The sequence below is a fragment of the Eleutherodactylus coqui genome, chromosome 1 (genome assembly GCF_035609145.1).
Source record: "Eleutherodactylus coqui strain aEleCoq1 chromosome 1, aEleCoq1.hap1, whole genome shotgun sequence".
Taxonomy (NCBI): Eukaryota; Metazoa; Chordata; class Amphibia; order Anura; family Eleutherodactylidae; genus Eleutherodactylus; species Eleutherodactylus coqui.
Window position 1 is genome coordinate 421,651,466 of NC_089837.1, and position 16,204 is coordinate 421,667,669.

A 16,204-nucleotide genomic window follows, 5' to 3' on the forward strand; every position below is an offset into this window, starting at 1 on the left:
AAACAGGTTTGTGACTTTATGTAAATAAGCCCTAATCATTATGTAATATGAAGTTGTACTTTATAGATTTTGTATTTAAACTACTTAACATTTTCCACATCTGTGTTGGCTGTCAGTGAATGGAAACCTTGCACCCATCCAGCAGCTGATGATCAGCCCTGCCCTCATACTTCCGCAGGAGAGCTCCTACAAACTACGGAGACGCACGTGTGTGAACAGCAGCTCTTGGCTGCACACTGCGCTTTCACTGGATGCCATGAAGGTTAAGTAACGGAAAGTGTATTAGAAAGCCTATACAATATCTACATGACTCGAACTTCCATGACGCCCCCTGTACTACCAGCTCAGCCCACCGTCCCTGCACCCAGGCGGCCGCAATACTACCTGCCCTGCCCAGCTGATCTCACATCAAGGAGCCTCCTCCGCCAGCTACAATGATGTCTGCCGCGTAACCGCGGCGCTACGTGACGTCAGCGCTATACGCCTCCTTCATTGGTTACTTGGTCGGGCCGCTGGAGAATCCCGTCTTCCTATAGGTTGGATATGAAGGATTGGGCGTGGTCGGAGTGGCGGGAAGATTGAGTGTGCCCTGTGTCAGTGGGGTCGCGCAGTGTCCGGCGCTGGGCACCCTCCTGGCAGCGCATGAGATCGCAGTAAGATAAGTGGATCAGCGCTCTCCTCCCACCTCCCCGCAGTAATCGGATTCCCCCTCCTAATCCGCCGTTAGTGACAGCCTCAGCCAGTGCCCGGGGCGGGACATCTCTTCATGGATCGGTCGCGGGCCAAGATGAACCGCAAGCAGCGAGGAGTGCCAGGCAGCGCGGCCGCAGCGCCGGACTATCAGGCGGCCGAGGACGGAGACCGGAAGATTTCCAGATTTGTAAGTTTCGGGCTGCTGGGATCACGTGGGGTGGCAGCTCTGCGGCACGTATCATGGGCACTGCTGTGCCAGGCTGTCACGTGATGCTTAACCATTTGTTTCCATGGGTAGAACCTGTCATAGTGTTTACAGCAGAAGTGCTGAGTGACCAGCATGGGCACAGACTGGCAGCGTAACCATGGCGATGGAGGGCAACACTGATCTCAGCTGGTGAGTCACATGTGGGCTAGTTCACACGGGCGTGCCAGTGCGGCGCAGTACGCTGTGCTGTGTACCCATTCATTTACATTGGGGTATTCAGACAGGCGTAATTTTCCCGTAACTGATGTTAAACCGCAGTGTGTCCTGTTTGTATTACACACCCAGCTAGCCCGTTGGAGACAATAGGCTACGTAAGTACGCTGCGAACACGAACGGAAGCTGCGCATTTGTGTGAGCAGTCACTGAGCGCTCAGGTTGTTTTTTGCTTTTTCGACCCGTGAATACGTTGCGTTTTCACAGACGCGCCTGTGTAAACTAGCGCTGTGTGTAGGTGCAGCTCCTCGGGGTGACGGGTGACTCCCGCTAGCTTGCACCCATATTGGGGTTCGCAGAAAAGTCTACTGTCTTTTAGTAGTTGGACCGGGCTCAGAACACTTCATGGTAGAACGCTACGTACAAAATCACGTTGCGCTGCGTATCTCGCGCTTTTGGTTGTGTATGACGGTGTATCTCACGCTCGCCGTCATTCATGGGTTCCTGGTTTCGTTTTTTTCTTTAACTTTCCTTGTATTGTCTTTTAGAAGCGCTGTGTAAACCCGCCACCTACCTGTATGGGCAGTGATACCATATGCAACCATAGAGAACCAGAATCGTAAGGCCCCCTGTCCACGGCTGTGACGGAATATCGCCGCAGGGGAGGAGGGGAAGCCCTGACAGGTCTCCGTGGTGAGCCTATCTAACAGGCCCACTGCAGAGGAGTGCGGCGAATCGCCATGATTCTCTGATCGGGGGCGTTGGGCAGCGGTTTCCAAAGTAAGCCTATGGAAAGCGTGTCATGCAAGGTCCGCAGGCAATTTTTATCGCCATGGATCTCGCACTGCAAACTCGCCCGTGGACAGGCAGCCTAATACGCAGTAAAATAGACTATGTTGCAATTTTTTTTAAGACTATGTTGCAATTGTTTAATTTTAATTATTTTTTTTCTTCATGCGCATATTATATGCGATCAGTGTAAGTGGAACAGCTCAAATCTGTGTACTTGAATTGCTACGATTTACCGCGTATTATAGACACTTCATTTACACTCATGTGGCCCCGGCTTAATATATAACCTTTATTAAGAATGATCTAAAAAAGTCTACTGGCATCCTAAGCTGTCCCAAACACTGGTCTAAAGCGGAGAGTGGAGTAACTGCCCTGATAAGGGCGACCCCACACAGGAACCTCAATCTACCCTTCCCTAACTAGAAAGTAGGGATAAAAAGGGGAGGTATCCAATGTTGGGGTCGGGAGAAGACTAGATCTGATCCACCTAGTGGACAGCAGACAAGAGCCAGGCAGTAATTATCTTTGGTCACTCTGCAACTTGTACGTTCTACCACAAGACGTCATTCCGGAATGAGAAGAAAGTAATCATCACACGGACTTATATGTATGATAAGCATACTGCTTTCATCCTACACAGTCCACCCCTAAGTCTAAGGGGCTCATCAGGGACCACCAACTACTGACTGTCCATAGACATGTAATGCATAGAGTGAATTCTCTATCAAGTCCCCTGTACTCCCAAGTATGATCACATCTCAGATATAGGGGATGCCATTAGTAGATATCCCACCTACTTCCCCACCCAGATGATAAACATACATAACAGCAGAAGTATTATATGTTCCACATTGTAATGGCAAGTAGATATAGAAAGCAAGAATGACAATGTCTTCATATAGTAACCTGCAGTGGTGGATATTGGACGGCATATACCAGTATAAGGATACTGCATGATGCCATATGTTCCATATTGTAACGGGGAGCACAGCCTGGATGGATCATAGGGGAGGAATAGGGGAAGGCTTGCAACTGCAGGGATTGTAGGAATAGAAAAAAATTCCCACATATCAGAAAGTATTGGAATGTATCAGCTTTAAGCTTGAACTATTGATACAAGTGTCGGATCACAGCATCATAGTCAAGTGTCCTAGATGATGGTCAGCGGACCGTGCTACACAGCATAATAGTCAAATGTCCCATATGATGGTCAGCGGACCGTACTACATGACATCATAGCCAAGTGTCCCATATGATGGTCAGCGGACCGTACTACACGGCATCATAGCCAAGTGTCCTAGATGATGGTCAGCGGACCGTACTACATGGCATCATAGTCAAGTGTCCCATATGATGGTCAGCGGACCGTACTACATGGCATCATAGTCAAATGTCCCATATGACGGTCAGCGGACTGTACTACACTGCATCATAGTCAAATGTCCTATATGATGGTCAGCGTACCGTTCTACACTGCATCATAGTCAAGTGTCCCATATGATGGTCAGCGGACCGTACTACATGGCATCATAGTCAAGTGTCCCATATGATGGTCAGCGGACCGTACTACATGGCATCATAGTCAAGTGTCCCATATGATGGTCAGCGTACCGTTCTACACTGTATCATAGTCAAGTGTCCCATATGATGGTCAGCGGACCGTACTACATGGCATCATAGTCAAGTGTCCCATATGATGGTCAGCGGACCGTACTACACGTCATCATAGTCAAGTGTCCCATATGATGGTCAGCGGACCGTACTACATGGCATCATAGTCAAGTGTCCCATATGATGGTCAGCGGACCGTACTACATGGCATCATAGTCAAGTGTCCCATATGATGGTCAGCAGACCGTTCTACACGGCATCATAGTCAAGTGTCCCATATGATGGTCAGCGTACCGTTCTACACTGCATCATAGTCAAGTGTCCCATATGATGGTCAGCGTACCGTTCTACACTGCATCATAGTCAAGTGTCCCATATGGTGGTCAGCGGACTGTACTACATGGCATCATAGTCAAGTGTCCCATATGATGGTCAGCGGACCGTTCTACACGTCATCATAGTCAAGTGTCCCATATGATGGTCAGCGGACCGTTCTACATGGCATCATAGTCAAGTGTCCCATATTGATGGTCAGTGTACCGTACTACACGTCATCATAGTCAAGTGTCTCATATGATGGTCAGCGGACCGTACTACATGGCATCATAGTCAAGTGTCCCATATGATGGTCAGCGGACCGTTCTACATGGCATCATAGTCAAGTGTCCCATATGATGGTCAGTGTACCGTACTACACGTCATCATAGTCAAGTGTCCCATATGATGGTCAGCGGACCGTACTACATGGCATCATAGTCAAGTGTCCCATATGATGGTCAGCGTACCGTTCTACACTGCATCATAGTCAAGTGTCCTATATGATGGTCAGCGGACCGTACTACACGTCATCATAGTCAAGTGTCCCATATGACGGTCAGCGGACCGTACTACATGGCATCATAGTCAAATGTCCCATATGATGGTCAGCGGACCGTTCTACATGGCATCATAGTCAAGTGTCCCATATGATGGTCAGTGTACCGTTCTACACTGCATCATAGTCAAGTGTCCCATATGATGGTCAGCGTACCGTTCTACACTGCATCATAGTCAAGTGTCCCATATGATGGTCAGCGTACCGTTCTACACTGCATCATAGTCAAGTGTCCCATATGATGGTCAGCGGACCGTACTACATGGCATCATAGTCAAGTGTCCCATATGATGGTCAGCGGACCGTACTACATGGCATCATAGTCAAGTGTCCCATATGATGGTCAGCGGACCGTACTACATGGCATCATAGTCAAGTGTCCCATATGATGGTCAGCGGACCGTTCTACACTGTATCATAGTCAAGTGTCCCATATGATGGTCAGCGGACCGTACTACATGGCATCATAGTCAAGTGTCCCATATGATGGTCAGCGGACCGTACTACATGGCATCATAGTCAAGTGTCCCATATGATGGTCAGCGGACCGTACTACATGGCATCATAGTCAAGTGTCCCATATGATGGTCAGCGGACCGTTCTACACTGTATCATAGTCAAGTGTCCCATATGATGGTCAGCGGACCGTTCTACATGGCATCATAGTCAAGTGTCCCATATGGTGGTCAGCGGACTGTACTACATGGCATCATAGTCAAGTGTCCCATATGATGGTCAGCGGACCGTTCTACACGTCATCATAGTCAAGTGTCCCATATGATGGTCAGCGGACCGTTCTACATGGCATCATAGTCAAGTGTCCCATATTGATGGTCAGTGTACCGTACTACACGTCATCATAGTCAAGTGTCCCATATGATGGTCAGCGGACCGTACTACATGGCATCATAGTCAAGTGTCCCATATGATGGTCAGCGGACCGTACTACATGGCATCATAGTCAAGTGTCCCATATGATGGTCAGTGTACCGTTCTACACTGCATCATAGTCAAGTGTCCCATATGATGGTCAGCGTACCGGTCTACACTGCATCATAGTCAAGTGTCCCATATGATGGTCAGCGTACCGTTCTACACTGCATCATAGTCAAGTGTCCCATATGATGGTCAGCGTACCGTTCTACACTGCATCATAGTCAAGTGTCCCATATGATGGTCAGCGGACCGTACTACATGGCATCATAGTCAAGTGTCCCATATGATGGTCAGTGTACCGTACTACACGTCATCATAGTCAAGTGTCCCATATGATGGTCAGCGGACCGTACTACATGGCATCATAGTCAAGTGTCCCATATGATGGTCAGCGTACCGTTCTACACTGCATCATAGTCAAGTGTCCTATATGATGGTCAGCGGACCGTACTACATGGCATCATAGTCAAATGTCCCATATGATGGTCAGCGGACTGTACTACATGGCATCATAGTCAAATGACCCATATGATGGTCAGCGGACCGTTCTACACGGCATCATAGTCAAGTGTCCCATATGATGGTCAGCGTACCGTTCTACACTGCATCATAGTCAAGTGTCCCATATGATGGTCAGCGTACCGTTCTACACTGCATCATAGTCAAGTGTCCCATATGGTGGTCAGCGGACCGTACTACATGGCATCATAGTCAAGTGTCCCATATGATGGTCAGCGGACCGTTCTACACGTCATCATAGTCAAGTGTCCCATATGATGGTCAGCGGACCGTTCTACATGGCATCATAGTCAAGTGTCCCATATTGATGGTCAGTGTACCGTACTACATGGCATCATAGTCAAGTGTCCCATATGATGGTCAGCGGACCGTACTACATGACATCATAGTCAAGTGTCCCATATGATGGTCAGCGGACCGGTCTACACTGCATCATAGTCAAGTGTCCCATATGATGGTCAGCGTACCGTTCTACACTGCATCATAGTCAAGTGTCCCATATGATGGTCAGCGGACCGTACTACATGGCATCATAGTCAAGTGTCCCATATGATGGTCAGCGGACCGTTCTACATGGCATCATAGTCAAGTGTCCCATATGATGGTCAGTGTACCGTACTACACGGCATCATAGTCAAGTGTCCCATATGATGGTCAGCGTACCGTTCTACACTGCATCATAGTCAAGTGTCCTATATGATGGTCAGCGGACCGTACTACACGTCATCATAGTCAAGTGTCCCATATGACGGTCAGCGGACCGTTCTACATGGCATCATAGTCAAGTGTCCCATATGATGGTCAGTGTACCGTTCTACACTGCATCATAGTCAAGTGTCCCATATGATGGTCAGCGTACCGTTCTACACTGCATCATAGTCAAGTGTCCCATATGATGGTCAGCGTACCGTTCTACACTGCATCATAGTCAAGTGTCCCATATGATGGTCAGCGGACCGTACTACATGGCATCATAGTCAAGTGTCCCATATGATGGTCAGCGGACCGTTCTACATGGCATCATAGTCAAGTGTCCCATATGATGGTCAGTGTACCGTACTACACGTCATCATAGTCAAGTGTCCCATATGATGGTCAGCGGACCGTACTACATGGCATCATAGTCAAGTGTCCCATATGATGGTCAGCGTACCGTTCTACACTGCATCATAGTCAAGTGTCCTATATGATGGTCAGCGGACCGTACTACATGGCATCATAGTCAAATGTCCCATATGATGGTCAGCGGACCGTTCTACATGGCATCATAGTCAAGTGTCCCATATGATGGTCAGCGGACCGTTCTACATGGCATCATAGTCAAGTGTCCCATATGATGGTCAGCGGACCGTACTACATGGCATCATAGTCAAGTGTCCCATATGATGGTCAGCGGACCGTACTACATGGCATCATAGTCAAATGTCCCATATGATGGTCAGCGGACCGTACTACATGGCATCATAGTCAAGTGTCCCATATGATGGTCAGCGGACCGTTCTACATGGCATCATAGTCAAGTGTCCCATATGATGGTCAGCGGACCGTTCTACATGGCATCATAGTCAAGTGTCACACATGATGGTCAGCTGCCGTGGCAACTGGTTTCTCTGAAGTGCTTTTTGACAGGAGCCAAATAAATTCTTAGTTGCCATATTTAACCCCATAACGCCACAGGCTGTAAATGTACATCTTGCCTGCGGGGTAGTTAACGCAGCAGGACGTACTCTTACATCCTGGGGATAGTGCGGGATCTCTTCTGATCTCGCGCTATCTGGCAGAGGAAGCCGGCTGTCACCGATAGCCAGTCTCCTGCTGTAACAGCAGGGGTGCATCAGGGCAGCGACACCCCTTCCATGCTGTAATCTATGTAGATTGTGGCATGTAAAGGGTTCACAGAGGGAGTGTGCTCCCTCTGTGACGTCATCGGACTATCGCGATTTAAGACCCCGACAGGTTGCCATGGCAGCAGGACGTCAGCTACAGGATACATCATCAATGGCATTTTACTGGGAAGACGCCGCCAATGTCCTATTAAATAGGACTTACTGGGGATCATTTACTAATACTGCCTGATGGGGTACACACTGGCTCTGCTGATGGAGAAATCTGTTGAATCGAAGGTTGTCTAGTTTAACGTCATCCCACCTTTTAGTTGGCTTAGTTTCTGACAAAAGTTGTGGCCTTACTAGAGCATTTGTTGGCGCCCCTTAACTACAAAGGACCGCCCCTTTGTCAAGAAAAGTGTTTAAAACCCATAGGGGCGCATTCATGGCAGTTTCCGGCATAAAGTCGTTTATTTTTGCGCAAGCGTATATTGGCATGAAAATTTGTGACTTCTGCGCTGACCCCAATAACTTTTCAAAAAGTGGGTGTGGCTAAATAACCGGCTACATTTTCTCACGTTATATATTTGTTTATATACATAATTCTAAGTGTATATAAGTAGACCGTGCATTAATTAATATAAATGCACGGTCACACATGTGCGGTCCTTGTGCACCGAGAGATTACTGTGAAGCTGGACACCTACTTACTGACATTGCAGCGATGTCCTCTGTCCACTTCCTCTCCATTCACTTGCACATTGTCTCCCAGTGCTGAACCCCTCCTTAAAGGGGTATTCCAAGACCAAAGTCGAATTGTGAAGCAGTCCTAAACCATCTAACCGTGCTAAAGAAGACCAGCCATTATCTATCCTCTGCTTTCCTTCTGCAAATACGCTTATGCCCGTGTGAAGCCGGCCTTAGTGAATGCTAAAACCAATTAACCCTTCAGCTAAATGAATGAATGAAGCCAATTAATCCTACTACACAGTTACACACGTGGATTAGCCTTTCTGTAATGCACAGGATATAATGGGGCTTTTCAATATGGAATCCAGGTTCATAAAAGTCAGCATGTTCAGGTGCCCCAACACATGTAATGTGCCATCGAGCAGTGATGTCCGTCAGAATATATACTCCATGTATACAGCACTGTGCAAACGTTTGCAGCATTTTTCCACACCTGCCTAAAAAAGTAAGAATGCTCTCAAATGTAGAAATGTTAGTGTTTTTTTTTTTTGGCAATTAACAAAAATATAAAGTGACTGAACAAAAGAGAAATCAAAATGAATAATGCAGCAGCCCTATCGGGCCTCTGTGTTTAGTGTGGGAGGAGTCAGGCTCCAGGATCTGCTGCTTTGCCTGCAATTGCAAGTGATGGCCACTGCACAGGGGTCGGAGCAGTGCTTCTTCTCCGACCCTAATGTATCCCAGCAGACTCTGCCTCGAAAACCCATTTAATGTCGACTGAGTGTTTTTTTTTGTTTTTTTTTCCGCAGCCTGGCTTAGAGGCTGTTAACACCTTGTGAATAGCCCCTTACAACGTGATGTTGAGATTGGGGCTCTGTGGGAGCAATAATATCACTTTGAGGACTCCTAGTTCTTCTTTATGCCAAAGATGGTTCTAAATGACAATGTCTGTATGTTTTTGGACTTTGTCCTGCTGAAGAATACATTTGGAGCGAATCAGACACCTTCCTGATGGTATTGCATGATGGGTAAGTATCTGCCTGTATTTATCAGCATTGAGGACACCATTAATCCTGACCAAATCTCAAACTCCATTTACTGAAATGCAGTCCCAAACTTGCAAGAAAACTCCACTATGCTTCACTGCTACCTGCAGACATTCATTATTGTACTGCTCTCCACCATGCTTCACTGCTGCCTGCAGACACTCATTTTTATCCCACTCTCCACTATGCTTCACTGCTGCCTGCAGACACTCATTATTGTACTGCTCTCCGCCATGCTTCACTGCTGCCTGCAGACACTCATTATTGTACCGCTCTCTACCATGCTTCACTGCTGCCTGCAGACACTATTACTGTACTGCTCTCCACCATGCTTCACTGCTGCCTGCAGACACTATTACTGTACTGCTCTCCACCATGCTTCACTGCTGCCTGCAGACACTATTACTGTACTGCTCTCCACCATGCTTCACTGCTGCCTGCAGACACTCATTATTGTCCCACTCTCCACTATGCTTCACTGCTGCCTGCAGACACTCATTATTGTCCCACTCTCCACTATGCTTCACTGCTGCCTGCAGACACTCATTATTGTCCCACTCTCCACTATGCTTCACTGCTGCCTGCAGACACTCATTATTGTACTGCTCTCCACCATACTTCACTGCTGCCTGCAGACACTCATTATTGTCCCGCTCTCTACCATGTTTCACTGCTGCCTGCAGACACTCATTATTGTCCCGCTCTCTACCATGTTTCACTGCTGCCTGCAGACACTCATTATTGTCCCGCTCTCTACCATGTTTCACTGCTGCCTGCAGACACTCATTATTGTCCCGCTCTCTACCATGTTTCACTGCTGCCTGCAGACACTCATTATTGTACTGCTCTCCACCATGCTTCACTGCTGCCTGCAGACACTCATTATTGTCCCGCTCTCTACCATGTTTCACTGCTGCCTGCAGACACTCATTTTTGTCCCGCTCTGCAGCCGTTTGGCTAACAAACTGCCTTCTGTTACAGCCATATACTTCATATTTTGATTTCAGTCCAGAGCACCTGCTGTTTTTTTTTTTGCATCCCAGTTTCTATTTCCTTGCATGATTGAGTGGCTTGGCCTTGTTTGTACATTGAAGATATGGATTTTTGGCTGCAATTTTCCCGTGAAGACCACTTCTGGACACACATCTCTGAACTGTAGATGGGTGTTCTTGTGTCCTACTCATTTCTGCTAGTTCTGAACTGATGGCACTGCTGGACATTTTCCGATTTCAAAGGGAATTAAGCATGGTGTGTCTTCCATATGCGGCACTGTTTGCCTTCGCTGACTGCTGCCTCTACGGACTTCAGTGTTGCCCGTTTCTTTATAATTCTTCATCTGGAACCCCAGCCTGCTTTGAATTCTTAAGAAGACACCATGCTGATGCTGTATAACTACCTTGTATCTTGGTGCTGTGCTCGGTCATTGTTTTAGTTAATGACTGTATTTCAACCTACTTATGAAAAATGATCATTATCACCGGTTACTTATATTCTGACTAGTTAATAATATTTATATAGTACCAGTGTTTCTGGTGGTGCAATGCGCCACTTATAATATAGTGAATGACATCCTCACATGTAACTCACTGAAGGACCTGTGATGACGGTTGCAGTTGGTCAAAATATTGAAGGACCTGTGATGTCATTGTCATGTGATCAGGGGCGGGGCATGTAACTCAGTCACTCACGGACAAGTGGTCATTAGTACTTTGACTATAATCCTACAAAGTCCTCAACTCTGTGCACGTGTTCCTAGAAGAACTGATGCTGTTTTGAAGGTAAAGGGCGGTCACACCGAATATTGACTTGATTTAATTTCTCTTTTGTTCGTTCACTTTGCATTTTAATTGACAAAAATAAAATAACAATTCTAATTTTTTTTAAAAGCATTCTTTGCAGCATTTTTTTCAAACTTGCCTAAAAAAGTTGCACAGCTCTGTAAATATCTTTTTAATGAATTCTTCTGGATCATTTTTATTTTAGTAAGAAAAAGACAACCATATTACAGTTCAATGGTCAAAACTCTGAGGTGAGAACTAATGCACTTGGCTGTACTATGGGAATGGGCTTTGGGAGAGGCTTGGTCTCCGAGGAGGAGATGTAATCCCGGCCTTGATGCTGCTGAGGACACAACCAGGTTCGCTGCTTCCTATTTACTACCATTGGATTGTATGGAAGTCCCAGGTGCTTTCTGCTTCCCATTCAAGCTAACTATATTATAGTGAAACAGAGCAAATGAAATCCAGTGAATGTGAGAATTGATTCTTATACTGTGGGGCTGAAGCAAAGCTGCCTTATGGCTACAAACACCGTTCATACCCAGAGACCTAGCGGGCCAGGATCTAGTTCTGAAACTAAAGGACAGGACTGTGCAGCACACAGCTATGGAGTTGGGCCGCTTTCACACCTGCACTGGGGATCCCACTTTCCTGCTCCTTCTGTATCCCCATGGCCAAACGGTTCTGTCTTTGGAAGGAACGGCGTTGGGTGGACCGCATTCACTATAATGGGGTCCGCCTGCTTTCTACCCAGCTGCCTGATTTTGGGATGGAAGAAAAAGCACTGCATGAGTCTTTAGGGGTGAGACTATGCGTAGTACAGCCTTAGGGCTCATGTCCATGACCATGCTCTTACCGTGTATCACCCGTCCTGTATGTTACAAGGATGCATGATACGCAGTGAATTGAGTCACTGAAAGTCAATGGACTTTAATTGATCCACACACACTAGCGTGTTGATACGCAAGAGAAATAAATCGCAGCGTGCTCTATTTCCCTGCATATGTACCCAGCGTGAGCCCTATACACAATAGATAACATGCAGGCAGCGTTTCTATACAAATTCCTGCTCTGAAACAGCAGGGAATTAAGTAAAAAAAACCTGCGTCTCTGCGTGTCATATGCGGGCATGCGCCATGCCATTCGCAGTCTCTGTCGGCAGAGCATATGGCTGCAAAATGTTGTCTGCAGACCCGCAGTATTTTACGCATACGCCCGTGGGCATGAGCCCTTACTGCGCATCAGAGCAGCTTTGGGATGCAGTTTTTGGCTGTGAGTATAATTACTGGTAAACATGTAAAATGAGTGGTCTGGGCGAGAGGTTGCTTTCTAAATACTGATCTAGGCCTCTTAAAACGATAGGAGCTGAAGGTGATCCAGATCTCTGCTACCGGCACCTTGCCTTGGAGTAGATGTGTAGACACTTGGGGCAGTCCTCTTCACCGAGCTACTGCCGGGTAACCAGTGTACCTAGACCTCGACTACCAGTGTCTTGCCTTGGAGTAGATGTGTAGACACCTGGACAGTCCTCTTCAGGGGGCTACTGCCAGGTAACCAGTGTACCTAGACCTTGGCTACCAGTGTCTTGCTCTGGAGTAGATGTGTAGACACCTGGGCCATCCTCTTCAGGGGGCTACTGCCAGGTGGTAACCAGTGTACCTAGACCTTGGCTACCAGTGTCTTGCTCTGGAGTACATGTCTAGACACCTTGACAGTCCTCTTCAGGGGGCTACTGCCAGGTAACCAGTGTACCTAGACCTCGGCTACCGGCGCCTTGGCTTGGAGTAGATGTGTAGACACCTGGGCCGTCCTCTTCACTGCGCTACCTATGAGTCCATCTGTCCCTTAGGATGACACAGCGGCTCCAATAGTTTACAGGAACTTTCCCTCTTTTCCTGATCTATTGACTTGGCTACATGGATAGTGGGGTGGGTTTGTTAACGAGTATATACTAGCTTTGACATAAATGGCTGGAGGAACATCGCATTGGGGCCGTCCTCTGTATGTTTGAAGCCCCTGCATCTGGTTTCTCCTCTCGTATATGCACAAATCCATGCAGTTTGTAGTGATCTTTTTAAGATGCGGCAGATTAATCATCTTGTCCATGCTGCATAGTGTAAGGCGATGGATTAATTATTTAGCAGTGGAAAATGGGTTATTAACTTTATATGTTTTAAATGAGTGGAAGTGTGACCCGACCACATAAGGTTACCGGCTTAATGATTGCTGAACCCTTGTTGAATTAAGGCCCACAATTGGGCTTGGGGGAATTCTCTTAATCTTTTGGCATGATGACATGGCTGGTGGCATTAAGCATCTATGGGCTTTGCTGCCTCCTTAATTAGAAAACTAGCCTAGTTTTGAGCACCATATTAAATGAATAATCCTTCTGAAGCAGAAATATTCCTCTTAATGACAAACTTCTCTAAAGGATAAAATTTAATATTGTGCAATAAGCTTAATTATAAAAAGAGTCCAAGCAGTTTTGGCGATGAAAAGTTTGTTTACTCTGCAGCTTTTGCTCTACTTCTAAGCAGATGTAAGTTTGCAGCTCTTGGCAGCCGCCGGTGTCAGCGCTCGGAGCGGCTGTCATAGACTTTGGCTGTGCGGAGAGGCTGTGAAGTTTAATTGATGAACGGTGGTTCCAGTCGTGCAGAAAGGTGTGAGGTTTTGGTAGGAGCGCCTAGGCAGAGCAGTGCATGGGGTTTAGGAGTATTACAAAGTAGGCTTTAACTCTTTATTAGCATGCTCTGGATTTCTTCTCTGCCTCCTAATACTTGTCAACGAGACTTCTCATTCCCCTGTAGGCCAGTATGTATGTATGTATGTATGTATGTGATCGGTGTGGGCTGATGTCACAATGCAGAGATCCGTAGCTCTACTTGCATGCCGCATATGTCGCTCCAGCATTCTACTGCCATGTGGATTCATGTATCGCCGCGTATGACAGCTATTGTTTTTTCACCTGCGCATGGCAGCGTATTTCACGAACGCCCATTGTATGCAGCAAGATCGCTCCGTGATCTCCCTTCATACGTACCTTGAGTGTGCAGGATGTAACAGTACGTGCTGTAGCATTAAGGGGTTAATATATTCATGCTCCTTCTCCTCCCTCCAGCTGCTGATGGACAGGTTTCTCCATGGCCATGTGTTTATATGGAGAGAGGATGTAATGGGATTACTAAGGGTTCACTCACACGGGCATATGTGGCCCGTATAATACACAGTGCTAAAAAGCCCATTGGTTTCTAGCACCGCGTAGTATGCGGGCCACATACGCAATTTTTTTTAGGTGCAGAGGGGCAAAAAAAAAGGCAGCATGTCATATTTTGGTGCGTATTACACACCAATATAGGTTATGGAGGTTTAACATGCGTAGCCAATATGCGTGTTACATGCGTGTTTGCTTTGTACTGCATATTCTGTGGGCCACATGCTCCAGTGTTAGTGAGTCCTAAGGGCTCCTGTCCATGGGCGAATTTTCACTGCGATCCCCGCGGCGATAATCCGGCCGCAGGGAACACAGTGAATGCTTTCCATAGCATTGCTATGGAAAGCGCAACCCCCTGTCCACAAGTGTAGAATCATAGCGATTCTCTGCTCGCAGCTGGCATATCGCAGCATGTTGCGAATTGCTGCGCTTCTCCATGGTGAGCCTATCTGTCAGATAGGCTCACCCCGGAGATCAGTCAGCTGGCTCCTGCTCCGTAACGCCTGTGGACAGGCAGCCTAAGATTACAGGCCTGAATTATGCCCACGGCTGCTATGACTACTTTCATCACCCCTCCCTCTAAATAAATGCTCAGATGCTGTGGTTATTATTGACTGTGGCGTTTGAGGGGTAACTTGGGCGGGGCGGCAGCTGATCCTGCCCGCTGCAGGCGGATGTCACCTGTATAACACCACAGGCACTTATGGAGCGAGCTTGGCTGCCGTACCCGTGCCACCTTGTCTTTGTGCACATCCATTTCTAATTTTTGCCTTGAAGAACTACATTAAAATGACTTGTGTGAAAGTACTCTCATTAGGAAAAAGGCAAGAGACGTAAATGGCCAACGCAAACACATTGCTGGACCATGACCTGTTTGGGGTTGTCTGAGGCCTTTTTTCTTGCTCCCCATGCAGTAACCTAACTAATCAGCCGATATTTGCCTCTCCCAGGTCCTTGCTCTTTACCGCAGCACTGCTCTGGGTCTCCACCTAGAGGTCATCTTTACACACTGCTCCAGCCTGTTTATGGGATGTCATAGGCTGCTGCAGCCAATATGCAAAAGAAGCGCTCCTCTAATAAAAAAAAAATATAAACTTTATTGCATCTTGATGATTAAAAACCTCATAGGAACATGGATAAAAAACAAATCCGGAAAGTTCTTGCGTATTTCAAGCCATCTTGGGGTGGCTCTTAATCATAAGAATATTGCCTGACTGCGGGTGAGCTGGTCTGCTAGACATGATTTTATCCTGCTGCAGCCAATGACTTGGCTCTTGTTGAGCTCCGTTACCAGCTGCAGCAGCCTGTGATATCCAGTAAACTGCCTGTAAATAAACTATACGATTAGTGGACTGAGCAGCGACACAGGATACAGCAGGAAGAGGGGAGTTATATGCAGGTTAGCTATGTTACTTAATAGTGAATGGGGTGTTGCCATTAAAGGGGTTGTCCCGCGCCGAAACGGGTTTTTTTTTTTTTCAACCCCCCCCCCCCACGGTTCGCCGCAAGACAACCACGATGCAGGGGTTAAAAAAGAACACCGGACAGCGCTTACCTTAATCCCCGCACTCCGGTGACTTCTTACTTACCCGGTGAAGATGGCCGCCTGGATCTTCTACCTCCGTGGACCGCAGCTCTTCTGTGCGGTCCATTGCCGATTCCAGCCTCCTGATTGGCTGGAATCGGCACGTGACGGGGCGGAGCTACACCGAGCCCCATTGAGAAGAGCAGAAGACCCGGACTGCGCAAGCGCGTCTAATTTGGCCATTAGACGGCGAAAATTAGACGGCAACCATGGAGACGAGGA

The 16,204-nt window shown here is 47.3% G+C and overlaps 1 protein-coding gene across 3 annotated transcripts in view; it reads left to right on the top strand.

Moving 5' to 3' along the window:
- The first annotated feature begins 576 nt into the window (after nt 1-576).
- The window catches only part of DIAPH3 (diaphanous related formin 3), a 611,019-nt gene continuing 595,391 nt past the window's right edge, over nt 577-16,204 (top strand). For all 3 annotated transcript variants that reach the window (XM_066581399.1, XM_066581379.1, XM_066581388.1), the window contains exon 1: nt 577-880. In XM_066581399.1, the coding sequence (XP_066437496.1) occupies nt 767-880 (114 nt within the window). In that variant the 5' untranslated portion in view covers nt 577-766. The remainder of the gene's footprint in view (nt 881-16,204) is intronic.